The sequence below is a fragment of the Cervus canadensis genome, chromosome 1 (genome assembly GCF_019320065.1).
Source record: "Cervus canadensis isolate Bull #8, Minnesota chromosome 1, ASM1932006v1, whole genome shotgun sequence".
NCBI lineage: Eukaryota > Metazoa > Chordata > Mammalia > Artiodactyla > Cervidae > Cervus > Cervus canadensis.
Genome location: NC_057386.1, coordinates 17,329,973 through 17,344,353, shown reverse-complemented (window position 1 = coordinate 17,344,353; position 14,381 = coordinate 17,329,973). Strand labels below are relative to the sequence as shown.

The window sequence follows — 14,381 nt, the reverse complement described above, 5'->3', positions numbered from 1 at the left end:
TACTTTGCTTTCATTTCTTTTCACTTCTAATATTTCCAGTGTTTTGGGAAACCATCCAAAGCTTCTGACTGTACAAAGGTAATATGTACCATTGTGTAGCTGGGCTTCTCTTCCAAAAGGATTAAAAATTTTAGTGGTGGTGGCAAGGGTCAAAGGAGGACATAAGGGTCATGAGAGAGGAGGGCATGGGTGTGCAGAGAGCCTAAAATTGGAGACAGGACACCTGGGTACTAGGCCATTGCACTTAATACCTCGGATCTTGCTTTTCCTCATCTGCAAAAGGAGATTAAAAATGCCTTTTCTGACCCACTTCTGGGGGAGAAGGGAGTAATAAAATTGGTAAAAACAATTGTTTTGAGGAGTTCCCTAATGGTATAATGGTTAGGATTCACTATTTTCATTGCTATGGCCCAGGTTCTATCCCTGGTCAGGGAACTGAGTGGCCAAAATAAAAAATTTTTTTGAAAATTAAGCAAAAATTGTCTTTATATAAGTAACAAAGTGTCATTATTTATGATGTGTTCTAGACCACTGATAGACACCTGTATTCAAGCTATCTGGGCATCAAAGCACATTTTGGAGGTTATCAAGTTAGTGCCAACAAATCTAATATATAGAAAAATAGTCAGAAGCACCTGAGTGTTTTGTGGATAGAAAAGTTTGAGATTCAGAACAAGTTCAGAGCTGGACAGTCTAAGAATAAAATTGCTCTTCCCCGGTAGCGCTAGTGGTAAAGAACCTACTTGCCAATGCAAGAGACGTAAGAGACTTAGGTTCGATCCCTGGGTTTGGAAGAACCCCTGGAGGAGGTATGATAAAACACTTCAGTATTCTTACCTGGAGAATCTCATGGACAGAGGAGTCTGGTGGGCAACAGTCCATAGAATCTCAAAGAGTCAGACATGACTGAAGCAACTTAGCACACACACAGTGCACCCATCCTTTAGAAGAGCTAGCTAGCAGCTTCTGGTGGTGGAACCAGAAACTCTCAGGCTCCAAGTAGGCCATAAGACAGCATCACTTGTACTCTTTTATAATATTATAAAAATAGACAAAATATCAAAAATATGTTTACATTTATCCTATAAGACAAAGGATACTTGAGACCTAATGTATATAGAATCAGTTTACAAACTGATGCACTGTAGAATAAGTTCTCATTTGCAAAACAGCACAGAATACAGTATGTGGCCATTCGTGTTAATGTCCTTCCTCCTTCCATTCCTTTCTCTTGTTCTTTTATGTATGTATATCAGTTACATTATTAAGTTAACAATGTAACTAAGCTATTATTAGCTTAATAATGTAACCAAGAATCTGATTTTTAGTAAGGGAGTAGTTCTTAGAAATTTAGGGATGTGGAACTCTGAATGAATAAAAAGAATGCAATTACATTTTTAATTTTAAAATTTATCATCACTGGTTAAAAATAAAAATTAAAGAATTAGAAGAAAATTTAAAAATTATCATCAGGCAATTCAGACTCACCACAAAATGTGACGTTTGTCAGGCAATCACTGTCACAATGCAGCTTGACTGTCTTGCAGACAACCTCAATAGTATCTTTAAATTGGCAGAGGCAGCAGGCCATACGGATAGGTAAGATCCTATAAATGGAAACGCAGAGATTCAAATTTGTGGTAAAGCAGTTATTCGAGTAGGTAGAAGAGGCAGGCCGAGGCCACCACAGGCCAGTGCATAAAGGAGTTAGTTCTTGGGGCATATGGACTGGAGAACTGGATACAGATCAGTTGGCCAGTTGCTGCTCTTGACTCTTGAAAATAAATATAGAGGCCAGAGGTGCCCAAAAGAAGGATTAGGGTAGCAGTGGGGATGGTATGCCTAGAAAAAAGGGAATAGGGACTAGAACTGGGTGACATTGATCTGTAGTTTAATTCAGAAATATCTTCTTCCAACCCAAAAACTTCATTTTGGGTTGACAATACACAGAAGTAGGCAGACTTCTAAGAAGGATCTGAATAAGTCCCCAACTTCCGGAGTCTCTTTCTCAATTCCTATTTATGAGTAATTAATACATTAGCAATTACTCTAGGAATAAAAAAACATTGTGTGGTTAAACAATAACAGAGATCTCATTGACCAAATCTGGACAACCTGAACATTCAAAAGAAAAACATTATCATTATAACAAGTTATAATTAAAGAAGAGTACATGAGTTCATAATGATATTCAAAAAGAAAAGTGAGGGAGCTCTACTTTATAGAATAATAACAGGTAGTAAATGCGAAAGGAATGATAAAATTAGAAAAGTGTCATTTTACAACTATCAATGTAATAGTTGATTCAGACAAGGATTATCATTGATGCATAGCTGGATGAAGAGTTGTCTGGAAGTAGGATCTTCACCGATCCCAAAGTTCAGCCCACATATTATTTATCAATTACCAAGGGGGAAAATAACTTTACAATGGAGACATATGTAAGATATCACCTTAATCAAGTGATCAGACTTAGCATTGGGCCACTTGAAGTGATGAAGTAGGAAGGATACATCACTTACATAGTATTCTTCTCCAAAATGTTTACTTTGAATCTAACGAGGAAACAGACAAATCCAGATTGTGGGGCAAATTACAAAACAACTGGCTTAGACTCTTCAGAAATGCCAATGTCATAAGAGACCCCCCCCCCCTCAAAAAATAGCAGGGAAACATTCTACATTAAAGGAAACAAAGACATGCCATGCAGTGCTAGTCTTTGATTGGACTCCACATCAAAACAAAACAGACTGAAAGAATATTATTGGCTTCAAGTCAAGATGAAGTAGCAAGGACCAATTTAAGCTTTTACCTGAAACAATGAAAAAATCAAACAAAACATACGAAAAACAATTTTCAAGAAACTGGACCTCAGGCAATCAAGTTCCGTGATCCCCAAGAGATGGGAGATAAATGAAGTGACCCTTACGATTGCCCTAGCTTACTTCTTTAAGAGAATTTCCAGGTCAGGGTACAGGGTAGAGAAACCCTGGCACAGACTGGCAGACTCCCCAGCTAAAGAAATGGAGCCGAGAATCTGGGAAAACCAAGGTGATGGGAGTTCACAAAGCAGAGGACTAGAGGGTAAAGAAGTACACAGACAAAGAACTCTGGAGATATGCAGAGGGAGCTCTTAAGTATTCAACAAAGTATTGGTCAGTGCATTTGTGTGAGGAATTAACTGATGCCAGGAAAAGAACCACATGAAAGGATTAATAATAAGAATAACTGCAAAATTCTGGAAAGCAATTATCCTTCCATAAAAAATAAATTTAAAAAAATGAATCAGTTTTAAGTAAAAAAAAAAAAAAGAGAGAGAGATTAACTGGATATTACACAGGGTTGGGAATAGCATCTGTTCTTAAAGCCAGAAGGGAAAACCTCATGATACACAGAAAGGACTTGTCTCAGTAGTTGCAAATAATGAATTCTAGACTAAAGGTTACTTGAAGTGCTACCTAATGAATCTTAAAAGTTAGACCTAAAAGAATAAAATTGTTTTGAGTAACTTAACTTTACCCAAAACAAAGCCCAAGCATTTTATAAAAATATATAGCACACAATAAGCTAAAAATTCACAATGTCTAGAATCACATGAAAAATTACCAGGCATGCAAATAAGCAGGAAAATGTGACCTATATTGGGGAAAAAAGCAATCAATCAAAACTAACTCATTATCTATACAGATATTAGAATTAGTAGAAAAGGACATTTAAAAAATTATAATATATGAAAAAGCTGGCTGACTGGTTGACTGCTGGCTGGCTTAAAACTTAACATTCAAAAAACTAAGATCATGGCATGTGGCCCCATTACTTCATGGCAAATAGAAGGGGAATAAGTGGTAGCAGTGACACATGTTCTTTTCTTGGACTCCAAAATCACTGCAGATGGTGACTGCAGCCATGAAATTAAAAGACACTTGCTCTTTGGAAGAAAAACTATGACAAACCTGGACAGCATATTAAAAAGCAGACACACCACTTTGCCAACAAAGGTCTATATAGTCAAAGCTATGATTTTTCCATTAGTCATGTATGGATGTGAGAGGTGGACCATAAGGAAGGCTGAGAATTGAAGGATTGATGCTTTTGAATTGTGGTGCTGGAGAAGACTCTTGAGAGACCCTTGGACAGCAAGGAGATCAAACCAGCCAATCCTAAAGGAAAGCAACCCTGAATAGTCATTGGAAGGACTGATGCTGAAGTTGAAGCTCTAATACTTTGACCACCTAATGTAGACAGCCAACTCATTGGAAAAGAAGGATTGAAGGCAAAAGAAGAGGGTGACAGAGGATGAGATGGTTAGATTGCCTCACTGACTCAATGGGCATGAATTTGGGCAAACTGGGGGGGTTGGTGAAGGACAGGGAAGCCTGGCAGGCTGCAGTCCATGGGGTCACAAAGAGTCAGATACAACTTAGCGACTGAACAACAGCAACAACAACATACATGAAAAAAGTTACAACAACTGTATTTCATTTGTTACAAAACCCAGACTAAAGACTGAAAATGTTAAGTAGAGGCATGGAAGATGTAAAACCAATCCAAATTGAATCTATTTTTTTAAAAGAAAATATTATAGTGTGCTGTTTATTACATAAGTAAAATATATGAAAACAATACCACAAAGGCCAGGAGGGAAGAAATGGAAGTACCCTATTGTAAGATTCCTATACTGTTAATGAAATTGTGTAATACCATTTGAAGATAGACTGTGATAAGTTAAAGATGCATACTGTAAACTATAAAGCAATCATTAAAATAACAAAACCTGAGTTATAATGAATTAGCCAACAAAGGAAATAAAATAATAAAATGTACTCAGGCTGAAAGTAGGAAGAAAAAGGGAAAAGAAAAAAGAAAGTACAGATGGGACAAATAGAAAGCAAATGGCAAGACAGTAGATTTGAATGTACTAATATCAATAATTACATTAAATGTAAATGCTCTAATCACCCTAATTAAAAGAACCACACTAGACAAAAAAGCAAAAGCCAACTATATACAAGAACTATCTTCAATAGAAAATAAAAGATTAAAAGGATAGAAAAAATTATTCTATGCTAACACTAATGAAAAGAAAACTGGAGTGGATGTATCACTTTAAGACAAAGTCAGTGTCAAAGCAAGAATATTATCAGGGATAGAGAATGTTACTTCATCATGATAGAAAGGTCAATTAATGAATAAGAAATTACCTAAAAAAATATCCATTCAGTAACAGCTTCAAAATATATGAATGGAAAATGAGAGTGGCAAGGAGAAACAAAAAAAATCTACAATTACAGTTAGGGATTTCAACATTCCTCTCTCAATAATTAACAGAACAAGTAGATAAAAAATCAGAAAGGACTAGAAGACATGAACAACACTATCAACCTACTTGACCTAATTGACATTTATAGAACACTCCACCCAAATAAAGGAAATCAGTCCTGAATATTCATTGGAAGGACTGACGCTGAAGCTGAAACTCCAGTACTTTGGCCACTTGATACGAAGAACTGACACATTGGAAAAGACCCTGATGCTGGGAAAGATTGAAGGCAGGAGGAGAACGGGACCAGAGGATGAGATGATTGGATGGCATCACCAACTCTACGGACATGAGTTTGAGTAAGCTCTGGGAGTTGCTGATGGACAGGGAAGCCTGGCATACTGCAGTCCATGAGGTTGCAAAGAGTCAGACATGACTGAGCGACTGAACTGAACTGAAGGTGTGTAATAAACTGTCACAATAAGGACCTACAGAAATAGTTTTTTAAACTACAAAAAATTAAAACCTGACCCCTTCCCTCACACTATACATGAAAATTAAATGGATCATAGACCTAAATGTAACTATACAACTTCTGGAAGAAAACACAGGAGAAAATCTTTGTGATTTTGGATTAGGCAATTGGATCTCAGAAGAAGATTTAGGTAAGACACAAAAAAGCACAAACCATACAAGAAAAATTGCTAGAGTTCTTCAAAATTTTAAAACTTCTGGTCTTCAGAGACACTTTAATAGAATGAAGGAAAGTCACAATCTGAGAGAAGATATTTACTAAACACATATCTAAGAGAAAGGACTTATTTTTCAGTGCTCCATAAAGTATTCTTAAAACTCAATATAAATATCCAATTAAAATGGATTTGAACAGACACTTCATTTTAAAAGATACCTGCACATGAGTAGACACTCAACAGCATCAGCTATTAGAGAAATGCAAATTAAAGCACAATGAGATTTAACCATACACCTACTGCTGCTGCTGCTGCTAAGTCGCTTCAGTTGTGTCCGACTCTGTGCAACCCCATAGACGGCAGCCCACCAAGCTCCCCCGTCCCTGGGATTCTCAAGGCAAGAACACTGGAGTGGGTTGCCATTTCCTTCTCCAATGCATGAAAGTGAAAAGTGAAAGTGAAGTCGCTCAGTCATGTCTGACTCTTAGCGAGCCCATGGACTGCAGCCCACCAGGCTCCTCTGTCCACGAGATTTTCCAGGCAAGAGTACTGGAGTGGGGTGCCATTGCCTTCTCCGACACACCTACTAGGAAGGCTTAAATTTTTTAAAACAAATATAAGGATCAGGTGAAGATGTGAAGCAATTCCAACTCTCAGACGTTGCCAGTGGGAATGCAAAATGGAACAGCCATTTTAGAAAACAGTTCAGCAGTTTCTTTAAAAGTTAAATATGCACTTAGCATATGATATAGCAATCCCACCCTTAGGTATTTTACCCCAAAGAAGTGAAAATATACATTTGCACAAAACATATGCTCACACATGCATGTGAATATTTTTAGAGGTTTTGTTCATAACAGCTGAAAAATGAAACAACTCAGCTGATGTTCATCAACTGATAAATGCATAAACAAACTATATACCCACACAACAGGAATACTACTCAGCATTATTGCTGAGGAATGAACTACCAATAGGTGCAACTGCATCAATAAATCTCCAAGGAGACTGGCTAAGTGAACGGAGTCAAAAACAAAAAGGCTACATACCACATAATTTCATGTATAAGATACTATGGAAAAGGCAAAATTATAAAGACAAAAATCAGATTGGTGGTTGCCAGGGGCTGGTAGTGGGAGGAGGAGACTGACTACAAAGGGACATGAAGGGTCTTTGGGGGGGTGCATAAGTTTTCTATATCTCAAATGTAATGGTGGCTACAGAACTATAAGTCTGTCAAAACACATCAAACTGTATATTTTTAAACAGTGAATTTTATTAAATGAAAATTATACATCAATAAACTTAAAAAAATAATAAACCTAAAAATACACAATCGAGTGAAAATAAATATAATAAAAATCAACTTACAGTTTTTCCAATTCAAGGGTCATCATGAGAATGCTTTCAATTGTTGTAAGTGACACTTGTGTTGTTCCCATGTCTCTGAAGGAGAAGCCCAAACATGTAAGATATAAACATATAATATAAACACAAATTCTAAACTTAAAATTTTTAACATGTGATTACTTCAATTCTGACTTCTTATATGCCCTAGATAATTCCAGGGAACTCTTACTGGAGAAATTTGAATTTGCATCATCAAATTAATGACCCTGGTGCTGAACAGTAAAATCTTTTTTTATTATCCTGACTTCTCATTTTCAATTGCATCTACCTCTCTTGATAAAATAATGTACCCCGTATTCCTTTTTGCTTTCTGGGATAAATAATATTCCTACATGCATCTACATGTTCCATATCTATGTGTGTTCTTCAACACTGCTCTCTTCCTCTGCTGGCTGTCTTACTCATATACATTCTTTAACTTTTTTCTTTGCCAACGACTCTTGTATCAATAACCTAGTTAAAATTTAAATTATGACTTTTTAGCCAAAATACTCAACCTGTGACAAAAGTAAGAAAGAGCAGAAATCATCTCAAGGGCCATGAAAATGCTGCAATACTCACAAATATTTTAATGCTGGCAATTTAAAAAGATATGAATCTTCCACTGCTGTCAAAGGATTACGATTGAGAATTCTGAAAAACGGAATGGAGTTAAAATTGTCCACATTTTCAATGATGTCCAAGAAAGTTTACACTCATTTTTGGGGCATACGGAACTTGGCAAAAAAAAAATAATCTTTTTCTGTCTTTACCTATAAATCACCCTTAGAATCCATAAAGTACTATTCCTTTGGGAATTACCCAAGTCTCTAGATGATAAGAAGGAGAAGAGAAAGGAAAAAAACAGAAAAATAGTGGATAGCCAAGAAAAAAATACGCTAAAGAACTTTTCAGATCAAAAACCCTAGAAGAGACTATGCTGGTAAGAAGCCCTTGCTCCATAAGAAATACTATTTCTAAAGGCCTCCATAATTCAAGGTGTTTTTCTTTCATTTCTAGAAAATTTTTAAAATTTCATAGTTTAAACTACCCAATTAAAGACAAAAATAGGACAGTTCCTTGATTTTGGAGCCAAAGAAGAAGAGATAAATACAAGAGGAACTGGTGAAAGTCATATTCCCATCACGTGGTTCCATGTGTATCCTAGGATCATAGCCTTTGCTACAGCATATGTAATCACCTGTTTGCTTGTCAGTCTCGTAGGTTGTCAACAACTTGAAAGCAGTGACCACACTATATTGTCATTGTTATCCCTATGCCTGACAGAGTGCCTAATATTTACTAGGTATTTAATAAATATTTGTTGAATAAATAAATAACATTTTATTTATATATCAAAAAAATGAAAAAATTAATTTTTTTGGAACAAAGTTTTATTCCAAAATACTGGAATAGATTTTCCTCTTAGTTCTTTAAAACAGATAGGGAAAAGGAAAACCAAGAAGAAACAGGAAGAAAGGAAAGAAAATCTGTCTTTAGGGTAACTCCAGCCAAGAATCACTGGCATATTTTTGCAGAATATTATAAAGCTAATTATCACAACTAACATCTGTTGGGTTGCTAGGCATCTGTGATTGGCATTTAACATTTAATCCTCATAGTAACCTTATGTGATCAACTTATTACCCCATTTTACAAATGAGGAAACTGAGGCACAGAGAAGTTATATAACTTGTTCTAAGTCATCAAACTAGTAAGAAGTAGAACTGGAATTTGTACTCAGTTCTGACTCCAAAGCCTGTGTTTAACCTGTATGGGAAAAAAAAATGAGGGATTAAAAATATGTTATGTTAACCTTAATTGTGAGAGCACTAAATATAGAAATACCTTTTCAAATTTCATCTATCCATCTGGGAAACCCTCTATGAGAATTGTACTTTCTCTTTTTCTTTCTTTTCCCTAATCATCTCCCATGATCAAATATTTAATTAGCCTATGGTCACTGAGATTTTAAACAATGGTGCAGGCAAATCAGAAAAACTGATGGAGTAAGGACATCTGAAAATTCATCCCTCCATAAAAGCAATGACAACAAAACTGACCAAAAAATGGTCACAATCAACTTTTCCTGAACTCTGGAAATTTAACCAACAGGCCTGCAGCAAGCCAGGGAACCATTTATTTAAGGAAAATAAATTAATTTCTGTAAGAACAATGAGATATGTGTTGCCCCATTTTACAAATGAGGAAACTTTGTTCTCTTGTTTCAGACCTTTGCTCTCCATGCCTTGAAAAATAGCCCACATCTCTGGTACCAGAGGAAGCAGAATGGACTGGGAGGGCCTTCAAAGCCTCACTTCCAAAGCACTATCATTATTTTACATGTTTGGTAGTTCCCTGGAAGACCTTACTTGAAAGGCTTGCCTTTGACCTGACTGGAAGCTACTTAATGTAAAAAGCCTCTTTTCAAGTGGTATTTTTGGAAAATATTTTCAGGTAAATATTTTAACAAGACAGTTGTATGAGGCCGTGGATAACAGTTTGAGGCAGAAAAAACAGCCTAACCAAAAAGCTTAAAAAGAAAAGCTGAGGGGTTTCCCTGGTGGCTCATTGGTAAAGAATCCACCTACCAAAGCAGGAGACACGGGTTCGATCCTGGTCCAGGAAGATCCCACGTGCCGTGCGGCAACTAAGCCCCCGTGCCACAACTATTCAGCCTGTGCTCTAGAACCTGGGAGCTGCAACTACTGAGCCCATGTGCTGCAACTACTGAAGCCCTTGCACCCTAGAGCCAGCGCTCTGCAACAAGAGAACCCACTGCAATGAGAAACCTGCACACCACAACTAGAGAGAAGCTCCTTTTCTCTGCAACTAAAGAAAAGCCTTCACAGCAAAGAAGACCCACAGCCAAAAATAAAGAAAGAAAGAAAAGCTGAGGAATGAGATGCACACAGAGACTTTATAATGTTCCAACACATTCCTGGGAAACTAGAAGACCACAAGACATATTCTTGGGAATCTAAAAATAACTATTAGCCTTAATTAAAGAGTTCAGCAAAGTTACAGGATGTAAGATAAATATACAAAAATTAGTTATATTTCTACACAACAGCACTACAAATATGAAATTAAGAAAACAATTCCATAAATAACAGCATCAAAACAAATAAAATACTTGGGAAAAATTTTAACCAAAGAAGCGCAAGATTCACACTGCAAAGTATGAAACATTGTTGAAAGAAATTAAAGAAGGTCTAAACAAAATGTAAAGACATGCTGTGTTCAAGGATAGGAAAGAAACATTATTAAAATTTCACCACATCCCAAATTGACCTATGGTTTCAGGGCAATGTCTATCAAAATTCCAGCTGACTTCTTTCCAGAAATTGCCAACCTAATTCTAAAATTCACATGGTGATTCAAGAAAAAAGAAAAACTGAAACAATGTTGGTGGTTTCAAAACCCAGCTTAAGGCTACTGCAATCACAGTGTGGGGCTGGCATAAGAATAGATATTTTAGATCAATGGAACAGAATAGACAGTACAGAAATAAAGCCTTATAGTTATGGTCTATTGATTTTCAACATGGGTGCCAAAGCAACTCAATGTGGAAAGAGCAGTCTTTTCAAATGGTGCTGGGACAACTGTACATCCACACACAAAAAAATGAAGCTGGACTCTTACACGTCACACCATATAAGAAAATTAACTCCAAATGGGTCAAATATCCAAAAGAGCTAAAGCTATAAAACTCTTGGAAAAGAACAAAGGAGTAAATTTTTATGACCTTGCATTGTGTATGCACTGTGTTCAGTTACTCAGTCAGGTCTGATTCTTTTTGGACCCCATGGACTGTAGCCCACCAGGCTCCTCTGTCCATGGAATTTTCCAGGCAAGAATAATAGAGTGGGTTGCCACTTCCTACTCCAGGGGATCTTCCTGATCCAGGGATCAAACCCACATCTCTTGCATCTCCTGCATTGGTAGGCAGATTCTTTACCGCTACACTACCTGATACCCAAAGCATAAACAATCAGAGGAAAAATAGATGAACTGGACTTTATAAAAATTTAAAATGTTTGTGCTTCAGAAGACACTATCAAGAAAGTGAAAAAAAAATAGGACTTCCCTGGAGGTTCAGTGGTTAAGACTCCACACTTCCAATGCAGGAGACACAGGTTCAATCCGTGGTCCAGGAAGATTCCACATGCCCCTGTGGGCAACTAAGCCCCTCTGCCACAACTACTGAGCCCATGCTCTAGAGCCACAACTACTGAAGCCTGCATGTTCTAGGGCCCTCGAGCCACAACTACTGAAACCTTTGCGCCCTAGAGCCTATGTTCCATGAGAAAAGCCTCTGCAATGAGAAGCCTGTGCACTGCAACTAGAGAGTAGCCAGTCACTGCAACTAGAGATAGTCTGTGTGCCGCAACGAAGACCCAGCATAGCCAAAAATATAATAAATAAATAGAGCAGTGTGTACCCGTCAAAAAAAGAAAAAATGTGAGTGTCACAGGTTTGGTTAAGCACAGTTCCTCAAACTTTGAGAAGCTGAAAAACAAACTTTTGGCATTAAAACCTATCAGATTACTGATGGGCTCCTGTGACAGTGAATTCCTTCACTTTTGCTTCTTCTCCTGTCCCCTTTTCCCTAGTCATCATGAATGACTATATATATGAAAATAGAATGATTGTAAAGAAATAGGTAGCCAAAACAATTTGGCAAAGTTTGTTATCTTTCTCCAGAATCATCTCAATTCTCCAACCCTTCGCTTTTTCCTAATAGCTTGCCCATGGTCTCGGTTCCAGGAGCTCACTGTTTTTTCTTAACCAAGCAGTCCTTCTCTGAGATTAATATCCTTGAGTTCATCCCTAGTGAAATAAAAGCGTGCAGCCACTCTAGGCTAACCTGTTTCCGCCTCCTGTCTTTAAGGGAGCCTTCTATTCACTAAGCTTGTGTCTGGGCAAAGGGAAGAATGAGTGAGAACGAGTCAACAACTCAACGTGGCGGCTCCCACAGCACCTACTTTCCCACAAACCAAAGGACAAATGGTTTTGGATTCTCAGCAGACATTACTACAGATCATTTCCATCTTGGCCCGATTCCCTCATTTTACACATAAAAGGTATGCCGACTTCTAGTCTATTACCTTTTTGATTCATGAGCTTATCTTTATGGAACAAAACATGGGAACAATTTTTTTTTTTGCAACTTTAAAAAATAAGTTTTATTTGAATAATTTCAAACTTATAAAATGTTAAAAAAACAAACAGATCAAGGAATATGTATATATTTTTACCCAGATTCCCCTAGGCAACAGTTTTTATTAGCCTCAAAGAGCATCTCAGAGTCAAAGTTTAAGGAATGCTGTCCTAAATGGTTTTGAAAAATATATCTTATTTGAAGAATAAAGCTCAAATGTTTCCCCATCAGCCTTCTGCTGTAGAACACAAAATAAGGGAACATTTCTTACCTCTTATTTTTTTCTCCAAATTCTTCTATACAGGTCCAGACAGATGGGCTACGTTTCCTTTCTATTAACTGAGGAGACAGAGAAGAATTGAGGACTGAAGCTTGTCATCACTGTCCTGAGTGTACTGAAATCCTAACAGCTTTAGCTGAAAAAATGTCCAAAGCAGGCAGTGAAAACAAATTTCAAATAGGACAAACTCCACAACTGTCTATGCTAGAATCCCAAGGCAGGCAGGGCAAACTGGTTCCTTGGAGGAAGGCAGTCAGAGAAATGAGCAGAGTGACCTGGACCCTGTTCCAATATATTTGAAGTGCTTGGGGATGGGCTGACCCCCTTTCCTTTATTCATCTACATAGGTCCATGAGCCATGAGAACATGACTCCCCACGTGAGGCTCCTCAATACAAGACCTCCAGCTGCACCACATAAACCCTTTCTTGGGGTGGGGTGGGGGCAGCCTAAAGAATTTGAAGCAGTGAATCTGTCTTTCCATCCAAGTTCTGAGAATAGCCTTGAAGGAGAGTCCCTGGCAGTGAGGAACAGAGAAAGAAACAAGGGAACCAGGCAGACCTGAGTTTGAATTCTGATTGTTACTTTCTGGTACAGTGACTTGAATAATGAACATCTCTGTCTTACTTAGTACCATTTACCTCGTAAGGCAGGTAAGGATTAAGTGAAAGAGCATATGCAAAGCACCCAGCATAGCGTGGGCAGAGAGTAGGTGCTCAGAAGTGATGATGTCATATTTGCACTGGCCAGAAACCCTGGGGATGCCCAGAGGTGGCCTGGCCAAGAGCTCCAGAAGTGTGGAATTATCACAGGGAAACCAGAGCTCTCTGCTCTAAAGGCACTATTCAAGTTAGAAGCCAACTTCAAGATGCAAGGTACAAAAAGCCAAATTGTCATCATTTAGTTCTTACTACAAGGAAATGAAGAGCTGTGTAGAAAATTACTTGCAAAGCTCATAAGTGGTTTTGCCTCTTATTAACAGTGTGAATCTAGCTAGGCAAGTTATCCAATGTCTCTGAGTTTTAATTTCCTCATCCCCAAAATGGGGATAATAAGAGTTGTTGGGAGAATAAAAGTGTGAAGTAATATGTATTCAGTATTTACCATGTATCAAGCAATATGGTAAAAGCTTTAGGCACACTATCTTACTTTTACACTAAGTATAGTGCCTGGAACATAATAAGTATCTAAGAGATGTAGGTATTAAAGAAATGTTATAGGGCAGAGGAAGAATTACTATGCTATTGACAGAGAGAAGAAACATTGTAATATAGGTAGGTGGTAAGAATAAGATGCAGTTGGGAGAAGAAAAGTAGAGTAGTTGCTAGGTGTGACATTCTCAAATTTTTGAACTATTAAAAAAAAACAAAACCAAAAAAACCAGCCACCCTAAATCATCCCAGAAGACAGACCCGAGTGAGTTCTTTTTCATTTTTAATGTTGATGCCTTTCTGAATCTGAGAAGCTGCCAGGATTCCAGTACATACCAAAAAGTGATGACAACACCCTCAAGTGTGCTAACTTTTGTGTGTACACAGCTATCTAAAGAAAACCAAGGCCAGCTGACTGGGAGGCTTGGTGACCACAGCTCAATTTG

General features: G+C 37.5%; 1 protein-coding gene across 1 annotated transcript in view; it reads right to left on the bottom strand.

Annotated features, from left to right (window-relative positions):
- LOC122439765 (leucine-rich repeat-containing protein 37A2-like) overlaps window positions 1-14,381 on the bottom strand; it is a 45,754-nt gene that overhangs the window by 9,791 nt on the left and 21,582 nt on the right. The window contains exons 9-11 of the mRNA XM_043465558.1: window positions 7,924-7,995; window positions 7,324-7,398; window positions 1,489-1,607 (exon numbers count right to left, since the gene is read on the bottom strand). Of these exons, the coding sequence (XP_043321493.1) occupies window positions 1,489-1,607; window positions 7,324-7,398; window positions 7,924-7,995 (266 nt within the window). The remainder of the gene's footprint in view (window positions 1-1,488; window positions 1,608-7,323; window positions 7,399-7,923; window positions 7,996-14,381) is intronic.